Below are 23,560 nucleotides of genomic sequence, written 5' to 3' on the forward strand. Positions count from 1 at the left end.
AGTTGGAAACAAACCAAATGTCTATCATCAGGTGAATGGATTAAAAAAAAATAAAATAAAAGAGGTGGTAACAACAGACAATGGAATATGATCTACACGAATAAAAGACAAAGACGCTAATTGACCGTACCTTCGCTATGCCCTAAGCCATGCCCACCAGCCAATCAGAGCGACTATATGCAAATCAATCCAACCAAGATGGCGGCAGGCAGCCATGAGCTGGAGCAAACAGGAGGCTTGGTTTCCCGGGGGATAGAGGAAGCCAAGCTTCCCTCCTGCCCTGAGCCAGCTGTAGCCTCTGCTCATGGCAACAAAGCTTCAATTATGGAAGACAAATAAATCCCAGATACTTGCTTCCAGCCAGCCTCCACTGGGAGCTTGGGTGGCTGGGGGTTGTGGCCAACCTTCAAACAGCCATCAGCCCCTCACCCAGGCTGGCCATACCCTCATGGGGTGAGGGTCCCTGCTGGGAGTCTTAGCCAGTCTGAAAACGGCCCTCAGCCCCTCACCCAGACTGGCCAGGCACCCCAGAAGGACCCCCCACCACCCTGAAGGGGCTGTGGCCAGCCTGCAAACAGCCATCAGCCACTCACCCAGGCTGGCCACACCCTCATGGGGTGAGGGTCCCTGGTGGGGGGCTTGGCCAGACTGAAAACTGCAATCAGCCACTCACCCAGACTGGCCAGGCACCCCAGCAGGATCCCCCCCCCCCCGAAGGGGGTGTGGCCAGCCTGAAAACAGCCATGAGCCCCTCACCCAGGCTGGCCAGGCACTCCTATATAATAAAAGGGTAATATGCAAATTGACCCTAACAGCAGAAAGACTGGGAATGACTGGTCACTATGACAAACACTGACCACCAGGGGGCAGATGCTCAATGCAGGAGCTGCCCTGTGGTGGTTAGTGTGCTCCCACAGGGGGAGCTCTGCTCAGCCTCAAGCCAGGCTGATAGCTGCCAGTACAGCGATGGTGGAGGGAGCCTCTCCTGCCTCCTCAGAAGTGCTAAGGATGTCCAGCTGCAGCTTAGGCCTGCTCCCTGCTGGCAAGTGGACATCCCCCAAGGGTTCCCGGGCTGCCAGAGGGATGTCTGACTGCCAGCTTAGGCCTGATCCCCCAGGGATCAGGCCTAAGCCAGCAGGTGTTCATCCCCCAAGGTGTCCCAGACTGCGAGAGGGCACAGGCTGGGCTGAGGGAACCCTCCGAGTGCAGAAATTTTTGTGTCCTGGGCCTCTAGTTCAACTATAAAAAGAAATAAACTTGTGATACATGCTACAAGGTAGATGAACCTTAAAATCATTATGCTAAGTGAAATAAGCCAGAAGGGACCCCACTTCTATGAGGTACCTAAAAATAGTCAAATTCATAGAAAACTGACTAGCCATTGCCATAGTTGGGGAGAGAGGGAAATAGAGAGTTGTTGTTTGATGGGTACAATGTTTCAGTTTTGGATATATAGAAGTTATGGTTGCACAACCATATGAATGTACTTAATGCCACTGAAATGTACACTTAAAATGGTTAAAATGGTAAAAATAAAATACAATAAAAGTTCATGTACAAAAATTAGCATAGAGAGTGGCTTAAACATTTCTGAAAAGGAAGTGTTCTGCCTGATATTAAAACATCATTTTTAGTTTGATAGAAAACTTCCACTAGCTAGTAAAAATAAATGGACTTACTAGTACAAGTCTAGAAAGAACAGAGAGTCCCAAACAAGAGGAACTCAAAGAGGCCCACACCAAGATACATCATATTTAAAATGCCAAAGGTTAAAGACAAAGAAGGAATCTGAAAAGCATCAAGAGAAAAGCAGTTAGTTACCTACAAGGGAGTATGCATATGACTATCAGCTGATTTCACAACAGAAATTTTGCAGGCCAGAAGGGAGTGGTAGAAATTTTTAAAGTGATCAAAAGCAAGGTTCTACAACCAAGATTACTCTCTACCCAGCAAACTATCATTTAGAATTGAAGGTCAGAAAAGGTGCTGTCCAGACAAAAAAAAGTAATGGAATTCTTCATTACCAAACCAATATTACATGAAATGTTGAAGGATATTCTGGAAGAAGAAGAAGAAGAAGAAGAAGAAGAAGAAGAAGAAGAAGAAGAAGAAGAAGAAGAAGAAGAAGAAGAAGAAGAAGAAGAAGAAGAAGAAGAAGAAGAAGAAGAAGAAGAGGAAAAAGAAGGGAAGAGGAAGAAGAAGAAGAAGAAGAAGAAGAACAACAACAACAACAACAACAACAACAAGATGAACAAGAACAAGAATCTCATATAATAAAAGGCTAATATGCAAATCAACTGGACAGCAGGACGACCAGTCACTATGACATGCACTGACCACCAGGGACCAGATGATCAAAACAGGAGTTGCCCCCTGATGGTCAGTGCTCTCCCAAACGGGGAGCGCTGCTCAGCCAGAAGCCCTGAGCTGGGCTCACAACTGGCAAACGCAGTTGGGTGGCAGGAGCCTCTCCCACCTCAGCAGCAGCACTAAGGATGTCCACCTGTCATGGGGAGCGGGCATAATCCAGCAGTCGGACATTCCCTGAGGGCTCCCAGACTGCTAGACAGCACAGGCTTGGCTGAGGGATACCCCCCCAACAGTGCACAAATATTGTGCACCAGGCCTCTAGTAATAATAATAAGAATAAATACAATAAATACATATCTATCAACAATTGATACTAAAAATAATATTAAATGAACAAGGAATCTAATGAAAAAATAAACTGATGAATAAAATAGAACCAGAGGCATCAAAACATGGAACAGACTCAAGAATCTCACAGGGAAGGGGGGAGGTGGGCAGGAAGAGATTAGCCAAAGAATTTATATGCATACTAGATGCCCAGTGCACAGATTTGTGCACCAGTTGGGTCCCTTGTCTTGGCCTGGCCTGTGGGATCGAGCCAAAACCAGCTCTCTGACATCTCCCGAGGAGTCCTGGATGCAAGAGGGTGGTTCTCTGGTGATGCACCCTGGAATCGGGCTCTCTCCTCTCTGGTTCCAGGTGCATCACCTGAGAACTGCAGCTGACAAGTCACCACAGCTCCGCAACTCCTATGTTGAGCATCTGCCCCCTGGAGGTCAGTGCACATCATAGCTACCAGTCAGAGTGTCTGCCCCCTGGTGGTCATTGGGCATCATAGCTACTGGCTTGTTGGCTGGTCACTTAGGCTTTTACACATATAGACTAGAGGCCTGGTGCATGAAATTCATGCACGGGCAGGGGTCCCCCAGACTGGCCTGCACCCTTTCCAATCTGGCACCCCTCGGGGGATGTCTGACTGCCGTTTTAAGTCTGATCCCTGCAGGATGGGGCCTCAACCGGCAGTTGGACATCCGTCTTGTAATCCGGGACCACTGGCTCCTAACCACTCATCTGCCTGCCAGCCTGATCCCCCTAACTCCTGTTCCCTGCTTGCCTGATCGCCCCTAACTGCCTCTGCTTTGACCCGCCAACATGGCTTTGTCCGAAAGATGGTCGGGAAGATGTTTAGTATAATTAGCATATTACCCTTTTATTAGTTTAGATATGCATTACCTATGGAAACAAACAATAGGGTGGTGAAAACCTGGGGTGGGGTAAAAACTGGATAGATGAGGGCAATGGAGCAAAAAAGGGGGATATCTGTAATGCTCTCAACAATTAAGATTTAAAGAAAAAGGAAGTAAAAACTTTCTTAAAGCCAGTATGTGTTTTTTGATGCTCTTAAGCCAAAAAGAAATTTTTAATTCATGCATATACATTGTAATTAATAATGCATAAGCAGCAATGCCAAGAACATGTGGGGTGAACAGTGGGAAACTCTACAAGTAGAACTATTTTTGATTATCTATTTATAAACAATTAGATGAGAAACTACTTAACAGGGAGAACAAACACATATGGAATTTTGTTTTGTTTTGTTGTTCAAGTGTTGGCCAAAGTATTTAAAAGTTGGTAAATCACCCTAGCTGGTTTGACTTAGTGGATAGAGCATCGGCCTGTAGACTGAAGGATCCTAGGTTCCATTCCAGTCAAGGGCATATGCCCATGTTTTGGGCTTGCCCCAATAAGGGGCATGCAGGAGTCAGTCAATGATCCTATATCATCATTGATGTTTCTATCTCTCTCTCCCCTCTCCCTTACTCTCTGAAATCAATAAAAATATATTTTAAAAAATAAAATAAAATAAAAGTTGTTAAATCTTTCCACACTATTTACAAATGAGAAGGAAAGAAAGGGAAATGTTATTACCTCTACACTCAGGAGGCTCACTACTCCATCGGTTATTTGCAGAACAAACAAGCTTGCTCTCTCCCACAAGTGAATATCCACCCGGTCCAGAAGGCTTACAAGTATAAATAATTGTTTCATTATATTCAAATGCAGTCTTGTGGCTACTGTTGAATTCTGCATGTGGTTTATATGGAGGTGGCTGACACAAAACCTCTTAAAAAGAGACAAAAGAGGAAAAGGAAAAGAAAAAGTAAAAGATTCAGATAGCATTAGTAATGTCCTATGAACTGTATTCAATAAGTTCATTAGCATATAATTTCTACAATGTAATTGCAAATCTAGTATTCATTTGAAACTTAGTTTCTATGAAAATATGTATTACCCCAATTCAAATCAAAACTAGAAAAATAAAATTTTGGAATAAAACCCATTTTCTTAAATACGCATAGAAGATACTTGTATGAAACACGTGTATTTGTCTGTGAGGCCACACTAAGTTTTTCTAATCATAAGAGACACTGACAATTTAATGAGAAAATAAACTTAGGACTTAGGAAAACTCAGTGCTAGTTGAGAAATGCTACATCCATTCCCGAATCAGTGGTTCTCAGGTATGCCACGATTTTGTCTTTTCTCACTGTCACCCTTAGAGTGGACAGTGACATTTTCCAATGGCCTGAGACTGTCTGATGAGCCGCAGGATAAATATGGAGCTCTTCTTTAAGCCAGATACTGAAGAAATTAGAAAAATGTAAGGCAATGACACTCGTCCTACTGTTTTTGGAAATGTTTGATCTTAGGGAAAAAAATGCTGATTTGTTAACATATATTGAGATGACTGTTCTTAAAAATGAATTAGTAAATAATTATTTTAAAACTCTGCTTTAATCCCAATGTAAAGAAGATCAGTAGCACTAACCCACCTGCAGAAAAGCTCTGTGGTGTCTTTGATAATTGTAAAGCATACAGGGGTCCCCAGGCTAAAAATTTGGGAACTGCTGCTGTAAATTCTAAAGAGAGAATGTACTTACTTACACAAGTTGGTGGTTTATCATTCCATGCCACGTTGTCATTTGTACCAGAGATTTGACATGTTATAATATTTGCTCCAAGTGTGTAATAACTAAATGAGAAAAGAAAAGATGATTGTTTTCTTTACCACTTAACAAGAACACATAACAATGACGAAGTTGTTATACGGCTGTTTTTCTATACTACACCAGCTTCAGGGAGAAGTTTCTGAAGTGACAGGTATTGACTGTGTTCACTGAATCTGCAATTTGGTGAGATGAAGAGATTCTTCACATGGGCCTAGAGAAAAGTGTCTAAACCTGTGATGCCCTAGCTGGTCTGGCTCAGTGGACAGAGTGTCGGCCTGTGGACTAAGAGTCCTGGTGTCCATTCCAGTGAAGGGCCCAGGCCCAGGTTGCAGGCATGGTCCCCAGTGTCTTTCTCATCATTGATGTTTCTCTCTCTCTCTCCCGCTCCCTCCCACTCTGATAACAATAAAAATATATTTAAAAAATAATAACTAATAAAGAAACAAACAAATAAACCTGCCTTGCCTGACAATCTGGTGATTGCTACCTCTGGCAGGCACATCACATTGTCACATCTACGTCCTTGCTCATGCCATTCTGCTCTGTCAGGGCAACTACTGAGCAGAGAGATCTGGCCCAAGAGCTGACCTGACTGCATCTGAGTCCCAGCTCCAATACTGACTCGCTTGTTGAGCTAGGAAGAGACCCTGAATGTTTCCCTTTCTTAAATTCCTCCTCTGTGCAAAAGCATATAGGTTGTGGGGTTGCTTTAAGTAGTAGGTGAACTGGCATCTAGAACAGAGTGAGTCCTAGGCAAGTTTTTGATGTTATGAATACTCTTCAGATTAGAGTACCTTCCATGGTAGAGCTCAGGGAGACCCCTCCTCGATGAAATCTCTGATGATTGTAATTCACAGAACTTTCTCTTCCTTCTGGACTCTCCTTAAAATGATCATGAACAAATCTATTTCTGTGGTCCTTGGACACCCCTCTCTCTCTCTATCTCGATTCTCAATGAAGCTAAAACTTCTTTGAGAATAACCTATGTCAGCCATTTTCAACCTGTTTCATTTCATGGCACACATAACATAATTACTAAAATTCTGAGGCCCACCTAAATATATATAATGTTGTCCATCTGGCAAAAAAAAATGGTATAATTTTAATTTATTCACATGGGATGGCTATTATTGTATTGGCAGTAGCTATTTTTTCATTTGAAAATCTCAGAGAAAAGAGGTCAGGGTCCCAAGTAAATAGTTAAGTATTTTATGTTTTAAAAATTCTTGTGGCACATTGGTTAAAATCTTTGGTCTATTTCCTAACCTTTTGGTACTCCACAAGGAACCTAGCAGGCTCTCTATAACTATTGATTGAATATTCTCACTTGATCAAGTTAAAATATAGTCAGTAAAACTGCCTGTACATGCTTCTAGCTGACTTTTCCTCCAAGGCTAATTAATTGACTTATAATGTACTAGAGGTCTGGTGCACAAAATTCATGCATTTGGAGGGGGGTGGTCCCTCAGCCTGGCCTGCACCCTCTTGCAGTCCAGAATCCCTGGGGGGATGTCTGACTGATGGCTTAGTGGGCCTAAGCTGTCAGTCAGACATTCTTAGCATTGCCACGTAGGCGGGAGAGGCTCCTACCACTGCTGCTGTGCTTGCCAGCTGTGAGCCCGGCTTCTGGCTGAGCGGCACTTCCCCTGTGGGAGCACATTGACCACCAGGGTGCAGCTCCTGCATTGAGTGTCTGCCCCCTGGTGGTCAGCCCACATCATAGTGACCGGTCATTTCACTATTTGGTCATTTGCATATTAGCCTTCATATTATGTAGGATATGCTGTAGGTGAGGCCCCCTAGAACCATAAGTAATACAAAAAATTCACTGTTAACTCATTCTTGAATTGCCCCCACTTAAAATCAAATTGCCCCCGTGTAGGGCATGTGCTGCACCTTGGGAACCACTGGGCTTGACACTTTTCCTCTTTGAGCTTCATTTCTGAGTACATACACATATACCATTGCAATTATAATCTCTTCTCCGCCTACCTCACTGGGTTGTCATGAGGAGGTTCTGAGCTAATAAACCTAGAAATGTTTCATCAAGGAAGTGATGTCTAAACGGGAAGGGATTGTTATTTTTAAGCTCACGGGTACCCTCGCAGGTAGCAGGTGCTGATTAGGGGAGGAGGGCATGATTGTTTCCTGGGACTGTAGCTATGGAAACTTTGCAGAGGGTTCCAAAGGCCTCGAAGGGGTGGGTTCTGGCCAGCAGCCCAGTAGCGGTGGTTGTACCTGGAGGCGCTGGTGGGGGGCAGGTCATTAGAGGAGCGCTAGCGGGGTGGCGAGGCCGAAGGGGGAGTAACTGTCAAACCTTACCACCTGGCGCCATTCTTTAAATTGTACGTAGCTGTTTCACAGCTGTATCTGCTCAGGGCAGGGCTCCAGTCAACTGGAGTCAGGTGGGGGCCAGGCCAGGGCAGTGCCAGGTGGGTTAGGAGGTTCAGCGTGCTTCCACTGCTGAGACAGTGCTGCTGCTGTGGGGGGGCCTGGTGGGGCGGGTCTGACCCTGGGGGGCCGCTCAGACCTGCCTCCACCCAGGTCTGGAGTTGTAGGGAGGAGAGGTGTGCCCTATCCCATTGGAGGGGGCCCAGCAGCTGCGGGCTGTGGGTCCTGGGTGCCTCAAGGGCACTAATGGGTGGTCACCAGTGTGCTATTGTGGGCACCCCTGGTGGGGGTGGTCAGAGAAATGATTGGGAGTCGGAGGTATAGGCTACAGCTACCCCTGAGGCTGTGTCTTCACCCTATCTGGTCAGCTTCCCCAATCCTGAGGGCAAGGTCGTGAAACGACACAGGGGTACAGTCCTGATATCTGGGTCAAGCCGAAGCCCCATTTGCAGCTCTCCCTAGCACATAAAATGCCTGCTTCCTCCCCAATTCACCGTTGACTCTTTCTCGAGTCAGACCACCTGCACCCAGGTGCCTGGAATAAATATTATTTTGATTACACTGTGCCCTGAGTCTGTTGTGTGTGACCCGGCCCAACCCTGAACCTTTCAGGGACAAGTAAAGGGAATGCGCATGCCCAGAAGAAGGCTCAGTTTACATGTCAGTCTGATCCTCAGCACAGAGACACACTTCAACAATCAAAAAACAAAACAATAATATAACACAATAAACCCTAGGAAATGGTGAGAATTTGATAGAGTTACCTCATTATTAGAGTATATTTGTCCAGTTCAAAAAAATTATAAGGCATATAAAGTAATAGGAAAGTATGGCCCATTCAATGGAAAACATAAACCAACAAAAATTACTTCTGAAAAAGCCCTGAGGGGACACTAGACTAAAGACTTGGAAATAGTCAGTGAAGCTGCATGTACATCTTTCGCAGGCCCTCTTGGGGACAGAGCTGCGGTTTCCAGTTCCATAGTCCCCTTTCCCTTCATGAGGCAGCTGATGGCAGTTGCAGAGACGCAGGTATTTGTGAGCACCCTGATGGGCAAGACCATCCCTCTCCAGGTTGAGCCCAGTGATACCACTGAGAATGTCAAAGCCAAAATCCAAGAAAAGGAGTCTAAATAGTCAGCAGAGATCTCAACAGGAACTCGGGGGCCAGGAAGCATTGAATAACAGACACAAATAAAAAGAAGCTCAGCCAAAAATCCTCTCTACAGTAAAACTGTGTGGCAAAATTGAGGGTAATATTAAGACTTTCCCAGAAATTAAAGTTAAGAGAATTTGTTACCACCATAACTCAGCTACATAAAAAGCTCCACGCTGTCCTAAAGTTCACTAGAGAGTAAATAATATTACCTAGACAGCCAGTCCCAGTGCTGGGGAGTCTTGCCCATTAGCCAAGTTGGTATAGTGCAGTGGTTCTCAAACTGTTGGTGGTGACCCCTTTGGGGGTCGAACGACCCTTTCACAGGGGTCACATAAGACCATCGGAAAACACATATATAATTACATTATGATTCATAACAGTAGCATAATTATAGTTATGAAGTAGTAACGAAAATAATTTTATGGTTGGGGGTCACCACAACATGAGGAACTCTATTAAAGGGTCACAGCATTAGGAAGGTTGAGAACCACTGGTATAGGGAGAGATTCTTACATTAAGCACACCAAAAACTCTAAATGTGAAGGACATGACTCAAGAGTGCCAAAAGAATATAAAGCTCTCCCTTCCCTAACTATATAAGAGCTGCGGGCCTGAGCAAGAAAGGGGGGTGGTGGTGTTTGAGCTGGGAGTTCCTGGTGTCAGGGCACTTGAATAAAACCTCTTTCCTTTTCCATCAGCACCTGCCTCACCAGTTTGGCATTCGCTGCAGCAGGCAGCCGAACCCATGTTTTTTGGTTACAGTAAGTCATACTACATGGATCGACATCTCACTGTGGGTATATACATGGGCAATTATTAAAGCTAGTCTTATTGTAACAATGGTTTGTAAAGGTATGTTTATCTTCTGTGTAAATTTAGCAACAAAGCATACAATGAAAATAAATAGTGTAGAAGCCAGGCTTTCAATTATTATTGTAGATGGTAGTGTGACAATAATAACCCAAAGGGATGAGGATAAACTGATAAGCATTCATTATTGTAATTTATTGAATTTAAGTTGGCATAAATTCAAATTGTAGTGTTATAACTCTAGGATGGTAAGTGTAATCCACATGGGAAATAGAGACAAAATCACCATAGAATACACGCAAAAGGAAATGAGAAAGGTATTCTAACACTTCATTAAAAAAATCAACTAGCAAACAAAAGTAGGAATGTGCAAAAAGGGGGGGGGGAAGCTTTAAGAAAACAAATAGGAGAAGAAACCAAGATGGCGGCATAGGTTAACGCCAGAGTTTGCTGCCTCGAACAACCACTTCAAAAATACAACTAAAAGACGGAACGGACATCATCCAGAACCACAGGAAGGCTGGCTGAGTGGAAGTTCTACAACTAGGAGGAAAGAGAATAGCATATCGAGACTCAGAGGAGGCACAGTGCTGAAGTAAAATACTAAGGTGTGGAGTGCATGCAAAGCGGGCTGGCGGCGGAGGGCGCGGTTGATTGTTTCAATCATGAGGGAGTCTCAAACTCTGAGCTCCAGATCTGGGTGAGTCTCTAGGGACCCAGACTCAAACGGGACTGTCTGGCTTCGGTCAGAACTCGAAGGCAGCTTTCTCTCCGAGGTTTGCAGCGGTTGCTGGGACTCAGAGAGGCAGAGCCCCTGGGGACGGGACTGAGAGCCGCCCGCCCTGTAGATCCCCTGGGACCTGCCCCACCCAAGCCCTGCACACAGGCATTTGCCGGATAGCCTCAGGCAAAGGCTAGATTAGCACCACCCTAGAGATCCAGCACAGTTCTCCCACTGCAGACACAGCTGATTCTCATAGCTAGTTGGCCTGGAGGTCAAATCACCCCCAGTATTACCGACAACAATCAAGGCTTAACTACAACAAGACTGCGCACAAAGACCACAAGGGGGTGCACCAAGAAAGCATAAAAAATGCGGAGACAAAGAAACATGACAGAAATGGAGGATATAGAGCTCAAAACTGCACTTTTAAGGTCTTGCAATAATTTTATAGAAACTGCCGATAAACTTAATGAGATCTACAAGAAATCTAATGAGACCCTCGATGTTGTGATAAAGAACCAACTAGAAATTAAGCATACACTGACTGAAATAAAGAATATTATACAGACACCCAACAACAGATCAGAGGAGTGCAAGAATCAAGTCAAAGATTTGAAATACGAAGAAGCAAAAAACACCCAACCGGAAAAGCAAAATGAAAAAAGAATCCGAAAATACGAAGATAGTGTAAGGAGCCTCTGGGACAGCTTCAAGCGTACCAACATCAGAATTATAGGGGTGCCCGAAGATGAGAGAGAGCAAGATATTGAAAACCTATTTGAAGAAATAATGACAGAAGACGTCCCCTACCTGGTGAAAGAAATAGACTTACAGGTCCAGGAAGCGAAGAGAACCCCAAACAAAAGGAATCCAAAGAGGACCGCACCAAGACACATCATAATTAAAATGTTAAGAGCAAAAGACAAAGAGAGAATCTTAAAAGCAGCAAGAGAAAGAAACTCAGTTACCTACAAGGGAATACCCATACAACTGTCAGTGGATTTCTCAACAGAAACTTTGCAGGCCAGAAGGGAGTGGCAAGAAATATTCAAAGTGATGAATATTTTAACAGTAGGTTGTTAATGCATGTTAATCTTCTATGTAAATTTAGAAACAAAGCATACAATGAAAATAAATAGTGTAGAATCCATAGAACAGAATATATATTCATTTCAAATGAACATGGGACATCTTCCACGATAGACCATATGATGAGCCACAAATTAATATTAACCAATCAATAGGTTTTAATAAGATAGATATGATACAAAGTATCTTCTCTGACTACAATGGGATAAAGTTGTGAAACAAAACCCTTCACAGCCAGATTTTCTGAAGGAACAGGTTTATTGACTTGCCATACGGTCACCAGCAAAAAGAACCAGGTCAGGGGAATGCAGTCTAAACCACCAGCAGCAGGAAGATGAAGGCAAGCATTTCCGCCATCCTGGTTTAATGGGGTTCTTTTACAGCTTTGAGTAGAAAGATGTAAGTTATTTTGAAGGAATTCACATTGTCTATAGATAAGGGGGCAGAAGAAGGGAAAGTAGGGCTAGTTCTGGGATAGGTGCATAGATGGGAGGAGGAAGTGTTTGCTGCTTTTGGACAGTTTGCTGGACAGTCTGGAAAGTTCATGTGGAAGCTGGGTGCGGTGAAATCTGGTGGGGAGCTGGCCCTTATTGAAGAACAGCTACACTATTAGCTCTTTTATTAGTATGATCCTCAAGTACCTCTGGAAGTTCATTCAAAGTTTCAACACACATTTCATTAGTTTCTGCCTTTGGCTTCTGTTAACTGATGAACCCTCTGTCTCTCTTTCCCACCCTCCTGCTTCTTATAATTTAATTTAGGACCATGTCACCATGATTACTACATTTTTAATGACTATGATAGGCTAATTGTTACTAATCATATGATATAATTTTGCTTTCCTTCAAGTTAAATTTCTTTCTATTCATTGCACCTTTTCAGTCTCCATAAAAAAACAAAGGGTTGATTGGCTGTAGGTACAACTTGCTCCATAGAAAGCAAGATGAAATCAACATTATGGAAAAGCTTAAGAAGAGAACCAAACCAAAAATGGAACCAGCAATGTTTACCTTCTTCCTCCAAGGAGCAACGTACTTACCCCTCATTACAAACATACTCAACTTGTGAACCAAGCTTGAAAGGTCCATTATCGTGGATTACTTCGCCATTTTGGAGATCTCGTAGCTGTGGACAATACACCTCTAAACGTAAAATTTCAAATGTGTTGTTTTATACCAATGTCAAAATAGATTTGAAGAAAAATAAAAATTTTACATTGTGTTATTAAACTGATGGAAATACTTTCTTATTTATTGTTATTGCATTTCTTGGGGTGACATTGGTTAATAAGGTTATATTGGTTTCAAGTGCACACATCTATGACACATGATCTGTACATTTTATTTGGGTGTGTGCCCACCACCCAACGTCAAGTCATCTTCCACATAAACTTGGTCCCCTTTACTCATTACTACCCCTGCAACCACCCACCCTTCCCTTTGGTAAGCACCAAACTGTTTCTGTGTGTATGAGTTCCAGTTTTACGTACATCTGGTCCTTAACTTATTTTCACTGACTTATTTCACTTTCCATAATATTCTCAAGCTCCATCCATGTTGTCACTAATGGCCAAACTTAACCTATTGTACGCCATCAGCATCTGTAGATGCAAGTTGCGGACCTTCCCCCCATGCCTCATGCGTCTATACAAAAGCAATGTTTTCTTTATGTGGTAGCCTTGACCAACTTTAAAATCATTTTTTCATGAGAATTTTCAGCTGAAAATATTGAAGAATACCCGAATTGTAATATATTTATGTTTATAATATTCAATGCAAATTGATTTTTTAAATTAAATTCAAAATATTGTGGCATGTGGGGATGGTTTTCATTCTGGACACTTGGTAGTTAACTGGTTAAGAGTCACATTTACCCAGAGAATGAATGGCCAAATTAAAAATTTCCTGGAGATCTTCAAAGCCTGAAAAAATATCTTGCTACCTAAAATCTATCCATCTTGAGAAACCCATCATGGTAATAGTGGAATATGCAGTCTAAAATGAAAATGAAAATCTTTAGAGCAATAACAATAAAAATTTTGTGAACTTACCTGTACATGCTTCCTGGAGAGCAGGTTTATATGTGCCATCAGGTTCACAAACAGTAACTATGTGTTCCGCAGGATTAATAGGCTTGTATCCTGGGTTACACACATATTCCACTGCAAACCGGTTAATAACAGGGGGTTTATACTCAACTATGGTTGACATAGTTTTGAATTTTGGTGTCTCACCACAGTCACCTGGGCATGAGAGAATAAGAACATGAAAGTAAATATTTTCTCTTCCACCAGCCACGGATTATGGCCTGGCAGCAGGCAGGTTATACGGAATAAATGGAAGGCCCTTGGTGAGATTTTAAGTGACTGTGCCAGGCTTTTACCAGATGATGAGCTGTGCTTGCTTTAAATAGCATCCTATTAGCTTTGATTTCTTTGAGATTAACCTGAATATTCTTTCAACAGTAAATTGAAGAGAGAGCACCAATGTTTTTGGTTTAAAAATTTATTTATAGATACGTGCCCTTCCCATTTTTTTCTGAGTTTATTCCACACTCACCTCCCCCAAGAAGACTTCTATTGCATATAGCCCTCCATCAGAGTACTCTTCCACAGTTCGAAATGGAAGAAAAGCACCAAACCAAAAAGGGAACTAACAACATTTACCTTATTTCACTAAGGAGCACCTTAGCCCTCATTATAAACATGGTGGGAATGTGAACCAATCAGATTTCTGTTAACGTAGGCTACTTTGACACTTAGGGGTTCTGCTGGCTGTAGACATGGCTTTTCTAAAAGGCTAGTGACCTGGTGCACGAAATTCATGCACATTAAAAGGGAATTAATTAGAGGAAATATTTTAATATTGCTATTTGCCCTTTCTCTATAATAGAAGTGTCAGAGATGAAAGAAAATTAGTAAAATGTGTATGGAAAATCTTCCTGATGTCAGAGTCTGGTGTGCACCATGGGAACCAGAGTCAAGTCCCCATTCATCCACATGCACCTCTAAATTGCGCAAGACCCAGCCCCAGCCAGCCCCACCCCATTGGGCTAGATACGTATCCAGCTAGTTCCACTCTGCAAGCCCCGCTGAGCAGGGGGTGTGGCCTCAGGTCCTCAGGCCTGGCGCCAGGGCAGCGGTTGCAGCCTGAGGTCTCCCATCAAGCCCCTTATAGCGGGGTGCACACCCTCAGGTCCCCTGGCCTGGCGCAGTGGCGGGGGTGTGGCCTCAGGTCCCCCTGCCCAGCATAGGAGCTGGGGGAGCAGCCTGAGGTCCCCTGTCAAGCCCTGCTGGGCAGGGGTCATGGCCTGAGGTCCCCTGTCAAGGCCAGCCGGGCGGGGGGTGCGGCCTCAGGTCCCCCAGCCCAGCTCTGGGGCAGGGGGAACAGCATGAGGTCCCCCGTCAAGCCATGCTGGGCAGGAGGCATGGCCTAAGGTCCCCTGTCAAGCCCCGCTGGGTGGGGGGTGCTGCCTTAGGTCCCACAGCCTGGTGCCGGGGTGTGGGGCATGATCTCAGGTCAACTGGCTTGGTGCTGGGGCAGGGGACATGGCTTGAGGTACCCGGCCCTGGCCCAGCACCACGCAGCTTCAGGTCCATGCTGATTGCTCATTAAGGCTCATTATGGCAACTTGGCCTCCGCTGTGGGTGCAGTCAGCTTGTTATGAAGTGATGGTCAATTTGCATATCTCCTCTTTATTAGATAGGATGATGGTGCCTTGTTACCTCAGGTTCATTCAGTCTCCTCTCAGGAGGCACGTTCCTAGAGGTCAGGGATGTTATGCCTTCTTTTCCTACTACACTCTGTGCCCCCTGCGTGCTCAAGAAATGCCATGGTAAGTGCTGACTCTTAAATAAGCATCATGGATTTCATAGATCAAAATACTGATAGGCTAAACTATTTTAAAATATAAGACTTCATGTCATATGTTCCATATCAGTGAACTGAGCATTTTATAAGTGAATAGATGTCAACTAAATACCAAAATTTATAACTTTAACATTACTTTAAATATAATTTATTCTTCCTTCACTAATGAATGGATCATGCTTGGCCGCAGAAGTTCTCTGAGGTAGCTGTTTAAGCTGTGTTACTATATTGCTATGCTGTTAGAATTTTTCGTTTCTGGATTTCTTGGTAGATTTTTTTCTTCCTAGAATAGTATCATTTCTACTTTAGCCATTCCCCTTCCTTTTAATTGTCCGTGGGCTTGAAAACCTAACAGATCTGATAGAATTAGTATGTTAAATAATGTGGTGGAGACACATCAAGTAAAGTCCTGAAGGGTTAAAAGCATGCAGAGGTCCCTCCTATAAGATTAAGAATCTAAGAAAGGAGCTGCATCTATGCTGATCCCTGAGAAACCTTTGTTTTCTTATGCCATGGATTGGTCTCATGTCAGATTGATGTTAATCTTTAAAATATAGATATCTGTACTTCTTTCAAATAACAAAAAATATGTGACTCTTTTTAAGTTAAATATATGGGGTAACATTGGTTAATAGTATCTGTAAATTTCAGGTTTCACAACGTTGTAATAGGACATCTGTATACTGAACTGTGAAGTGCAGTCTCCTCCCCTCACCTCCCTTTATTCTGTTCCCCACCACCCCTTCCTTCTGGTACCCACCATTGGTGAGTTGTTCTGTTTCTTTGCTTTTTTCATTTGTTGCTTTTTGGTTTCTATCCCACATGAGTGAAACCACAGCTTTTGTCCTTTTCTGGCTGACTTCCTCAGCAGAACCCTCTCAAGTTGCAAATGGCAATATTTAATCATTTTAGAGCTGAGTAGTATCCCATGGTATACTAGAGTCCCCATGCACGAAATTTATGCAAGGGTAGGGCTTCCATCCCCTGTCTGCTGGCACCTGAGATTCCTTCCAGGCGCTGGCATCCAGGACCTGGGCTTCCATCTGGCTGCTGGCAGCTGGCCACCTCCCTTGGGCTGGCACTGCCTGTGTCCGCTGCCACCATCCTTTCCCCCTTGATTGCCCCGATGGCCGGTGGCCTGGGACTCCCTTTGTGGGTTGATTGCGGGGCAATGGCGGGCCCCACCCCGGACCAATCACATTGCACCACCTTGTCATAGCATGGTTGTCTGATGGTCAGTCCACTATTCAGTAGTTCGGTCGATTTGCATATTATCCTTTAATTATTATAGACCAGAGACCCAATGCACAAAATCATGTAAGGGGCTTGGCCCTCGCAGCCTTGGCTTTGTCCAGAAGGTCGTCCATTCAATCATTCTGCTGTTCAGTCTAATTAGCATATTTGCTCTTTGTTATATAGGATATGTACCACTTCTTCTTTATCCAATCACCCATTGAAGGACACTTAGGTTGTTTCCATGTCTTAGCTATTGTGAATAATGCTGCAATGAACATCGCCTCCCATATATCTTGATAAGTTTTCAAATTTTGGGGGTAGATACCCTGAAGAAGGATTGCTGGTCCATATGTAAGCTCTATTCTAAAATTTTAATGAACCTCCATACTGTTTCTATAATGGCTACACCAATTTACATTCCCACCAGCAGTATATGAGGATTCCTTTTTCTCTATATTGTCTTCAACAGTTGTTATTTCATGTCTTATTGATAATAGACATTCTAACTGTTATGAGGTGGTACCTCATTGTGGTGTTGATTTGCATTTCCCTTATAACTACTGATGTAGAGCATCTTTTAATATGTTGGTTAGCCATTTGTATGTCTTCCTTGGATAATTATCTATTCAGGTCCTCTGCCCATTTTCTAATCAGATTTTGTTGCTGTTATTGAACTGTATGAATTCCTTATGAATTTTGGAAATTAGCCCCTTATCAGAGGTATCTTTTACAAATATTTATTCACTTCATTTTATGTTGTTTTGATTAATCATTACTTGAGGATACTTTTTCCATTGATTTTTAGAATGAGAGGAAGGGATGGAGCCAGGGGAAGAGAAAGAGAGAGAAAAACATGAATCTGAGAGAGACACAATTGGTTGTCTCCTGCATGTTCCACGACCAGGGCTGGGGATCCAATCTGCAACCCAAATACATGCCCTTGGCCAGGAATCAAACCAATGACAATTCAGTGTGTGGGCTCTTGGATGGCAGTGGCAGTTAAGTCGCTTTTTCTGCATCTATTGAAATAACCATATGATTTTCACCATAGGTTTTACTCATGTGATGAATCACATGCATTGTTTTACAGATGTTGAATCATCCTTGCATCCCTGATATAAACCCCACTTGATCATGGTATGTTATCTTTTTAATGTATGCTGACTTTCACTTGCTGAAATTTTGTTGAGAATTTTGGTGTCTACGTTCATCAGGGAGATTGGCCTCTAATTCTCTTTTTGGTAGTGTCTCTGTCAGGTTTTGGTTATTAGGTTAAAGTTGGCCTCATAGCATAAGTTTGGAAGTGTTCCTGTCTTTTCAATGTTTACAAATAGTTTCAGAAGAATAGCTACTAATTATTAAATATTTGGCCGAATTCACCTTGAGGCTGTCTGCCCTAGTGCTTCAGTTTCTTGTTACTTTTTTGTTTTTTATTTTGTTTTTTATTTTATGCTTCTATATAGTTGCTAGAATTGGTCTATGCAAATTCTTGGTTTCTTCCTGGTTTAGTCATGAAAGCATGTATGTTTCTAAAAATTCATCCATTTTTCTAGACTATCCTATTTGTAGGCATATTATTGTTCATTATATTCTTTAGTGATCCTTTGTATTTCTGTGTTGTCTACCACAGTGTCTCCTCTTTCAATTCTGATTTTATTTTGTGTCCTCTCTCTTTTCACATTATGATTCTTGGTAAAGATCTGTCAATGTCATTTATCCTTTCAAAGGACCACCTCTTAGTTTCACTGATCTTTTCTGTTGTTTTACTATTTTCTGTTTCATTTATTTTCACTCTGATCTTTATTATTTCCTTCCATATGCTTACTTATGATTTTGTTTGCTCTTCTCAATCTAGTTCCTTTAGACGTAAATTACATTGTTTATTTGGGACCATTCCTGCTTCCTGAAGAGGGCTGGTATAGCTATAAACTTTCCTCTTATAACTGCTTTTGTTCTATCTCGTAAAGTTTGTAAGGTTTTGTTTTTCATCTTCATTTCTGTCAAGGTAGTGTTTGTTTTCCTGTTTGATTTGAATTTTCACTGGGCTGCTGACCCCAGTGAATATTATACTTCACTTTTCTGGAATTCACTAGTTATAAAAGAGTGGTGGTACCATGGCAAAAACAAGGGGCATTTGCAAACACCAGTGTGACAAGCCAGAAAGGATCTCTGTATTCTAATAGATCTAGGACAGAAACAGTAGTTTTGGTAGAGGGACAATAAGTCAGGGGTATATGAGCTGGAGTGTGTGGGTCTTTCTCAGATATTTTGTTCAGAGGAGATGTCTGAGGGGATATCATCACACCTAAGTTTGAAGGACGAGGAGGCAATTATGCTGCAAGAGAAAGGAGGAGCCTGGTGACAGCAAGTGCAGAAGCCCCAAAGTGGCAGAGTGTGGCCCCTGAGCAGAAAAGCCTTCCCTCCCAGCCGTCATTTGTTAAATGCTCTCAGAGAAGCATGCTCCTTTCTCCAGGGCACCTGACTTGGGTTATAACACTAGCATTGTGGTCTGGTTACTGTCTGCCAGTCCCAGTATATTTCAGAAAATCTTTATTGATTGCTACTGTGCGCCTTACACTGGGGATCTGACAGTGAGCAAAATACGGTCACTGTTTATGTTCATGTGTGTTTGTGTGGAAGCAAGGAGTGAAATAAGGATCATGAAAATAGAAATGGCTTGTTATTGGTCACCAGTGTGTCCCTAGCATCAGCACAGGGCGTGGCGCATACAAGGAAAATCTTTATTGAATGAATTCTCCTAAGGAGAGAATATAGCATACAATCTCTATATAATAGCATCCTAAAAATGACTTGGGTATAGAAACACACATGTATATAACGACAGTTGGAAATACAACATAATATTCAATGGTTTCCCTTTCATCACATACATTTTATGCAGTGAGCATATATATCCTATCTAATAATAGACAAACATGGTAATACACCATACATCCGACACGCTTCCCATTGGCTAATCAGGGCGATATGCAAATTAACTGCCAACCAAGATGGCGGTTAACTGCCAACCAAGATGGCGGTTAATTTGCATTCATAGGCGCAATCATGGGAGGCGAAAGGGATCGGAAACCCAGGTGGCAGGCAAGACCTGGGGGGTGGGCATAGGCGGCCCTGCCAGCCGCCTTTGCCCACCCCCCAGCAGGTGATCGCCATTGGAAAGCTTGGCGGCAGGAGAGGCAACAACCCCAGGCTGGGGGTGCTGGCTGCCCGCATTGTGAATCAGAGGGAGAGAGAGCCTGGGCACAGGCTGGCCTGCTTCCCCGTGATCCCCATGATGATTGGAGGGAGAGAGAGCCCAGGCACAGGACAGCCGGCACCCCCGGACCCCCCGGGGGTCGGGGGTGCTGGCTGGCCTCCTTCCCCGTGATCGCCATGGCACCCCCGGCACCTCAGTACCTGAGATGCAAAGGTCGGGGATGAAATGACTTTTCCCAACCACATCTGCAAATATCCTGGGGAAGGCATCACTGAACAGTTCACAACAACTGTCTTACTTGGCAAGGAAGAAAACAGTTGGCAACGGAAACAATCCCTTACATCAAAGTTAAGGTCCCTCTGTGTAAAAAAGAATATTTCCAAAGTAAATGAGGGAGCAGGCAAAAATAATAGGTTCTCATGACTTCCACTGAAGTTTGAGCATATGACAGAGTCAAAACGAACAGACAAATTAAAGCAGACAGTGGGCCAAACCAGTTTGGCTCAATGGATAGAGCGTCAGCCTGCAGACTGAAGGGTCCCAGGTTCAATTCCGGTCAAGGGCATGTACCTTGGTTGCAGGCACATCCCCAGTAGGAGGTGTGCAGGAGGCAGCTGGTCAATGTTTCTCTCTCATCGATGTTTCTGACTCTCTATCCCTCTCCCTTCTTCTCTGTAAAATATCAATAAAATATATTTTAAAAACAATAAAAAAATAAGACAGTGGACATTCAAATGACCCAAATCAACTGTCACTGTTTGTCCCAATAGCAGCAATGCTTATGTGATAATATAGTTTAACAAACATACAAAACAAGTCACATGATAAGAGAGGTTCGGCTTCTAAAGTAAATTGAATAAGTTCTTTAAAAATTCTCATGTCCTCCCCTCTGAGTATAATTCTTAATTTTCCAATCAGAAAATTACCCCAGGTGATCCAGTAACATGTAGAACTCCAGTAACCTAACTTATTTAAAAACAAACAAACATCCCAACCATTTTTAAAATATTTAAATTGATATTTTGGGGTTAAAATTATAGAAGATATTTAGATCCAAATATATTTTCTGAATAGAAAATATTTCAGTTTTCGATTTTAAAAAAATAAACATAAAAAAATGTATGTGACACATTTTCCCAAGGAACTCTGAATTAGTACCTTTCCCTCTTTCTTCAAATTAAGAGAATCTATGGCGTTCTCTATACAGCACAAGTTTTAATGAAAGAAAATAAGACTTTCTAAGAGCATCAAATACATGTTTTCTTATTTACAAACATATATACTCTTCTCTCACTTTCTCTCTCAAATATATTCTTACTGATTCAGAGAGGAAGGGAGAGGGAGAGAGATAGAAACATCAATGATGAGAGAGAATCATTGATCCGCTGCCCCCTACACGCCCTGTACTGGGGATCAAGCCCACAACCAGGGCATGTGGCCTGACCTGGAATCAAACTGTGACTTCCTGGTTCATAGGTCGATGCTAAACCACTGAGTCACACCGGCCGGGCTCAATTCTTATTTATAAATTCACTAGAGGCCCAGTGCACAAAAATTTGTGCAATGCTGGGTGTGTCCCTCAGCCCAGCCTGTGCCCTCTCACAGTCTGGGATCCCTCGTAGGATGTCCACTTGCTGGCGTAGGCCCGCTTTACAGGGGATCAAGCCTAAGCTGGCAGTTAGATATCCCTTTGGCAGCCTGGGAGCCCTTGGGGGATGTCCACTTGCCAGCAGGGAGCAGGCCTAAGCTACAGTCGGACATCCTTAGCTCTGCTGAGGAGGCGGGAGAGGCTCCTGCCACCACCGCTGTGCTGGCAGCCATCAGCCTGGCTTGTGGCTGAGCAGAGCTCCCCTTGTGGGAGCGCACTGACCACCAGGGGGCAGCTCCTGCATTGAGCATCTGCCTCCTGGTGGTCAGTGTGTGTCATAGTGACCAGTCATTCCCAGTCGTTCTGCTGTTAGGGTCAATTTGCATATTAGCCTTTTATTATATAGGATTCCAAGGACATATACAGCTTGAAAAGCTTTGGAAGCAGTTTCAAAAAAACTAGCTTTTAAGTAACAAGAAAACAGTTATAGAAGAAAGTTTAAATTTAAAAAAACAATTGTTTTAATTTATTCGAGAGTGGGAACATCCTCCATGAAAATGTGTACCTTGACTGTGGATGGCTGGGTGGCCTTATCACACCTTAGGAATTCAAATGCTTTTTACAATGAAAAGAAAGAGGGTTTCATCTCAGTTCACTCCCAGGGTAGATGTCTGTCAACAGAAGGTAGACATCAATAAAAGGAGGGGCTTGTACAATCAATCCAGAAAGTCAGCATTCTATGAATAATCCAGAACCGAGTATTTATCTGCTCTGCCACACACCCTCCCTCCCAGCCAGTGAGCAAGATAATTGCTCTCAAGTCAAGCTAAGTGCCCCCAAGTCACAGTGGTCCAATGCTGACATACAAAGCATACAAATAATTCTCACTCTGGCATAAAAGTGACAACTTTCTTGGAAGAAAAGCAGATACTGTAAATTTCTCAAAGTCTTCCTGAAATATTTTTTAAAGTAATTTTTACTTCTTTAGAAAAAATGCATACATGGCAAACCATATGTAATAAAAGGCCCCTTCTATAAAATTTTACCTGGTCCTACTCATATCTGCAATCATAACCATATTTACAGACAAATATATCTATACTAATAGAAGAGTAGTATGCTAATTAGACTGGGAGACCGTCCAGGAGACCTTCCAGATGTTCTTCTGGACAAAGCCATGGTGGCAGGGCCGAGGTAGAGGCAGTTAGAGGCCAAGAGGGGAGGGCAGTTGTGATCAGGCTGGTGGGGGGCGGGGCCATTGGGGTAAGCAGACCAGCAGGGGGGCCATTGGGGTAAGCAGACCAGCAGTTAGGGACAAGCAGGCCATCAGTGGGGGTCAATTGGAGGTGATCAGGACAGCAGGGGTGGGGGGGAGGGGAAGTTTGGAGTGAGCAGGCCAGCAGGGGGACAGTTGGGGATGAGCAGGCCAGTCGGGAGGGAAGGTAGGGGTAAGGAGGCCAGCAGGGGGGGCAGTTTGGGGTGATCAGGCTGGCGGGGGGGGGGGCATTAGGAGGCAAGCAGGCCGGTAGCGGGGGGCGGGGGGAGTTGGGGGCGAGCAGGCTGGCAGGAAGAGTGGTTAGAGGCAATCAGGCAGGCAGGCAGGCAGGTGAGCGGTTAGGAGCCAGGAGTTCCGGATTACGAGAGGGATTTCTGACTGCTGGTTTAGGCCTGATCCCTGTAAACTGGAAGTAGGATATCCTTTGGAGGTTCCCAAATTGGAGAGGGTGCAGGCCAGGCTGAGGAACACACCTTCCCCCGTGCATGAATTTCGTGCACCGGGCCACCAGTATATATATGTATTGACTGCATTTGGTCAAACATGAAGCAAAGGTAGTGGATGGCCTTCAGCTTCAGTTTATGAGCTATAGGGGAAAAGCTATTGATGTTACGCATTGCTCATTTCTTAAGAGTGATTTCTCACTGGAATTGGGTACCAGGTTGCTTCTAATGTCCCCTCAAATGGGACCCAAGCTAATAAAAAAAGAAAAAGACTGCACACATGACATCTGGGAATAGCATAGGGTATTATCTATACTGCATGGGATTAGGACTATGTCTCCAGGCTTAAAACAAGCAACAGCCTGGAGAGCAATACCAATATGGTTTGGGGGCAACAAGCAGACTGTTACCTTTTTGTACAAAAAGCACTGCATGTC

The 23,560-nt window shown here is 43.5% G+C and overlaps 1 protein-coding gene across 1 annotated transcript in view; it reads right to left on the reverse strand.

Annotated features, from left to right (window-relative positions):
• The window catches only part of LOC308534729 (complement receptor type 1-like), a gene marked incomplete at both ends in the record, with an annotated part of 184,633 nt that overhangs the window by 33,476 nt on the left and 127,597 nt on the right, over positions 1-23,560 (reverse strand). The window contains 3 exons of the mRNA XM_081113291.1: positions 8,648-8,805; positions 12,534-12,636; positions 13,545-13,736. Coding sequence (XP_080969417.1) covers positions 8,648-8,805; positions 12,534-12,636; positions 13,545-13,736 — 453 coding nt within the window. The remainder of the gene's footprint in view (positions 1-8,647; positions 8,806-12,533; positions 12,637-13,544; positions 13,737-23,560) is intronic.

This window comes from Myotis nattereri, assembly GCF_964212035.1.
Source record: "Myotis nattereri genome assembly, chromosome: 18".
NCBI classification, from domain to species: Eukaryota; Metazoa; Chordata; class Mammalia; order Chiroptera; family Vespertilionidae; genus Myotis; species Myotis nattereri.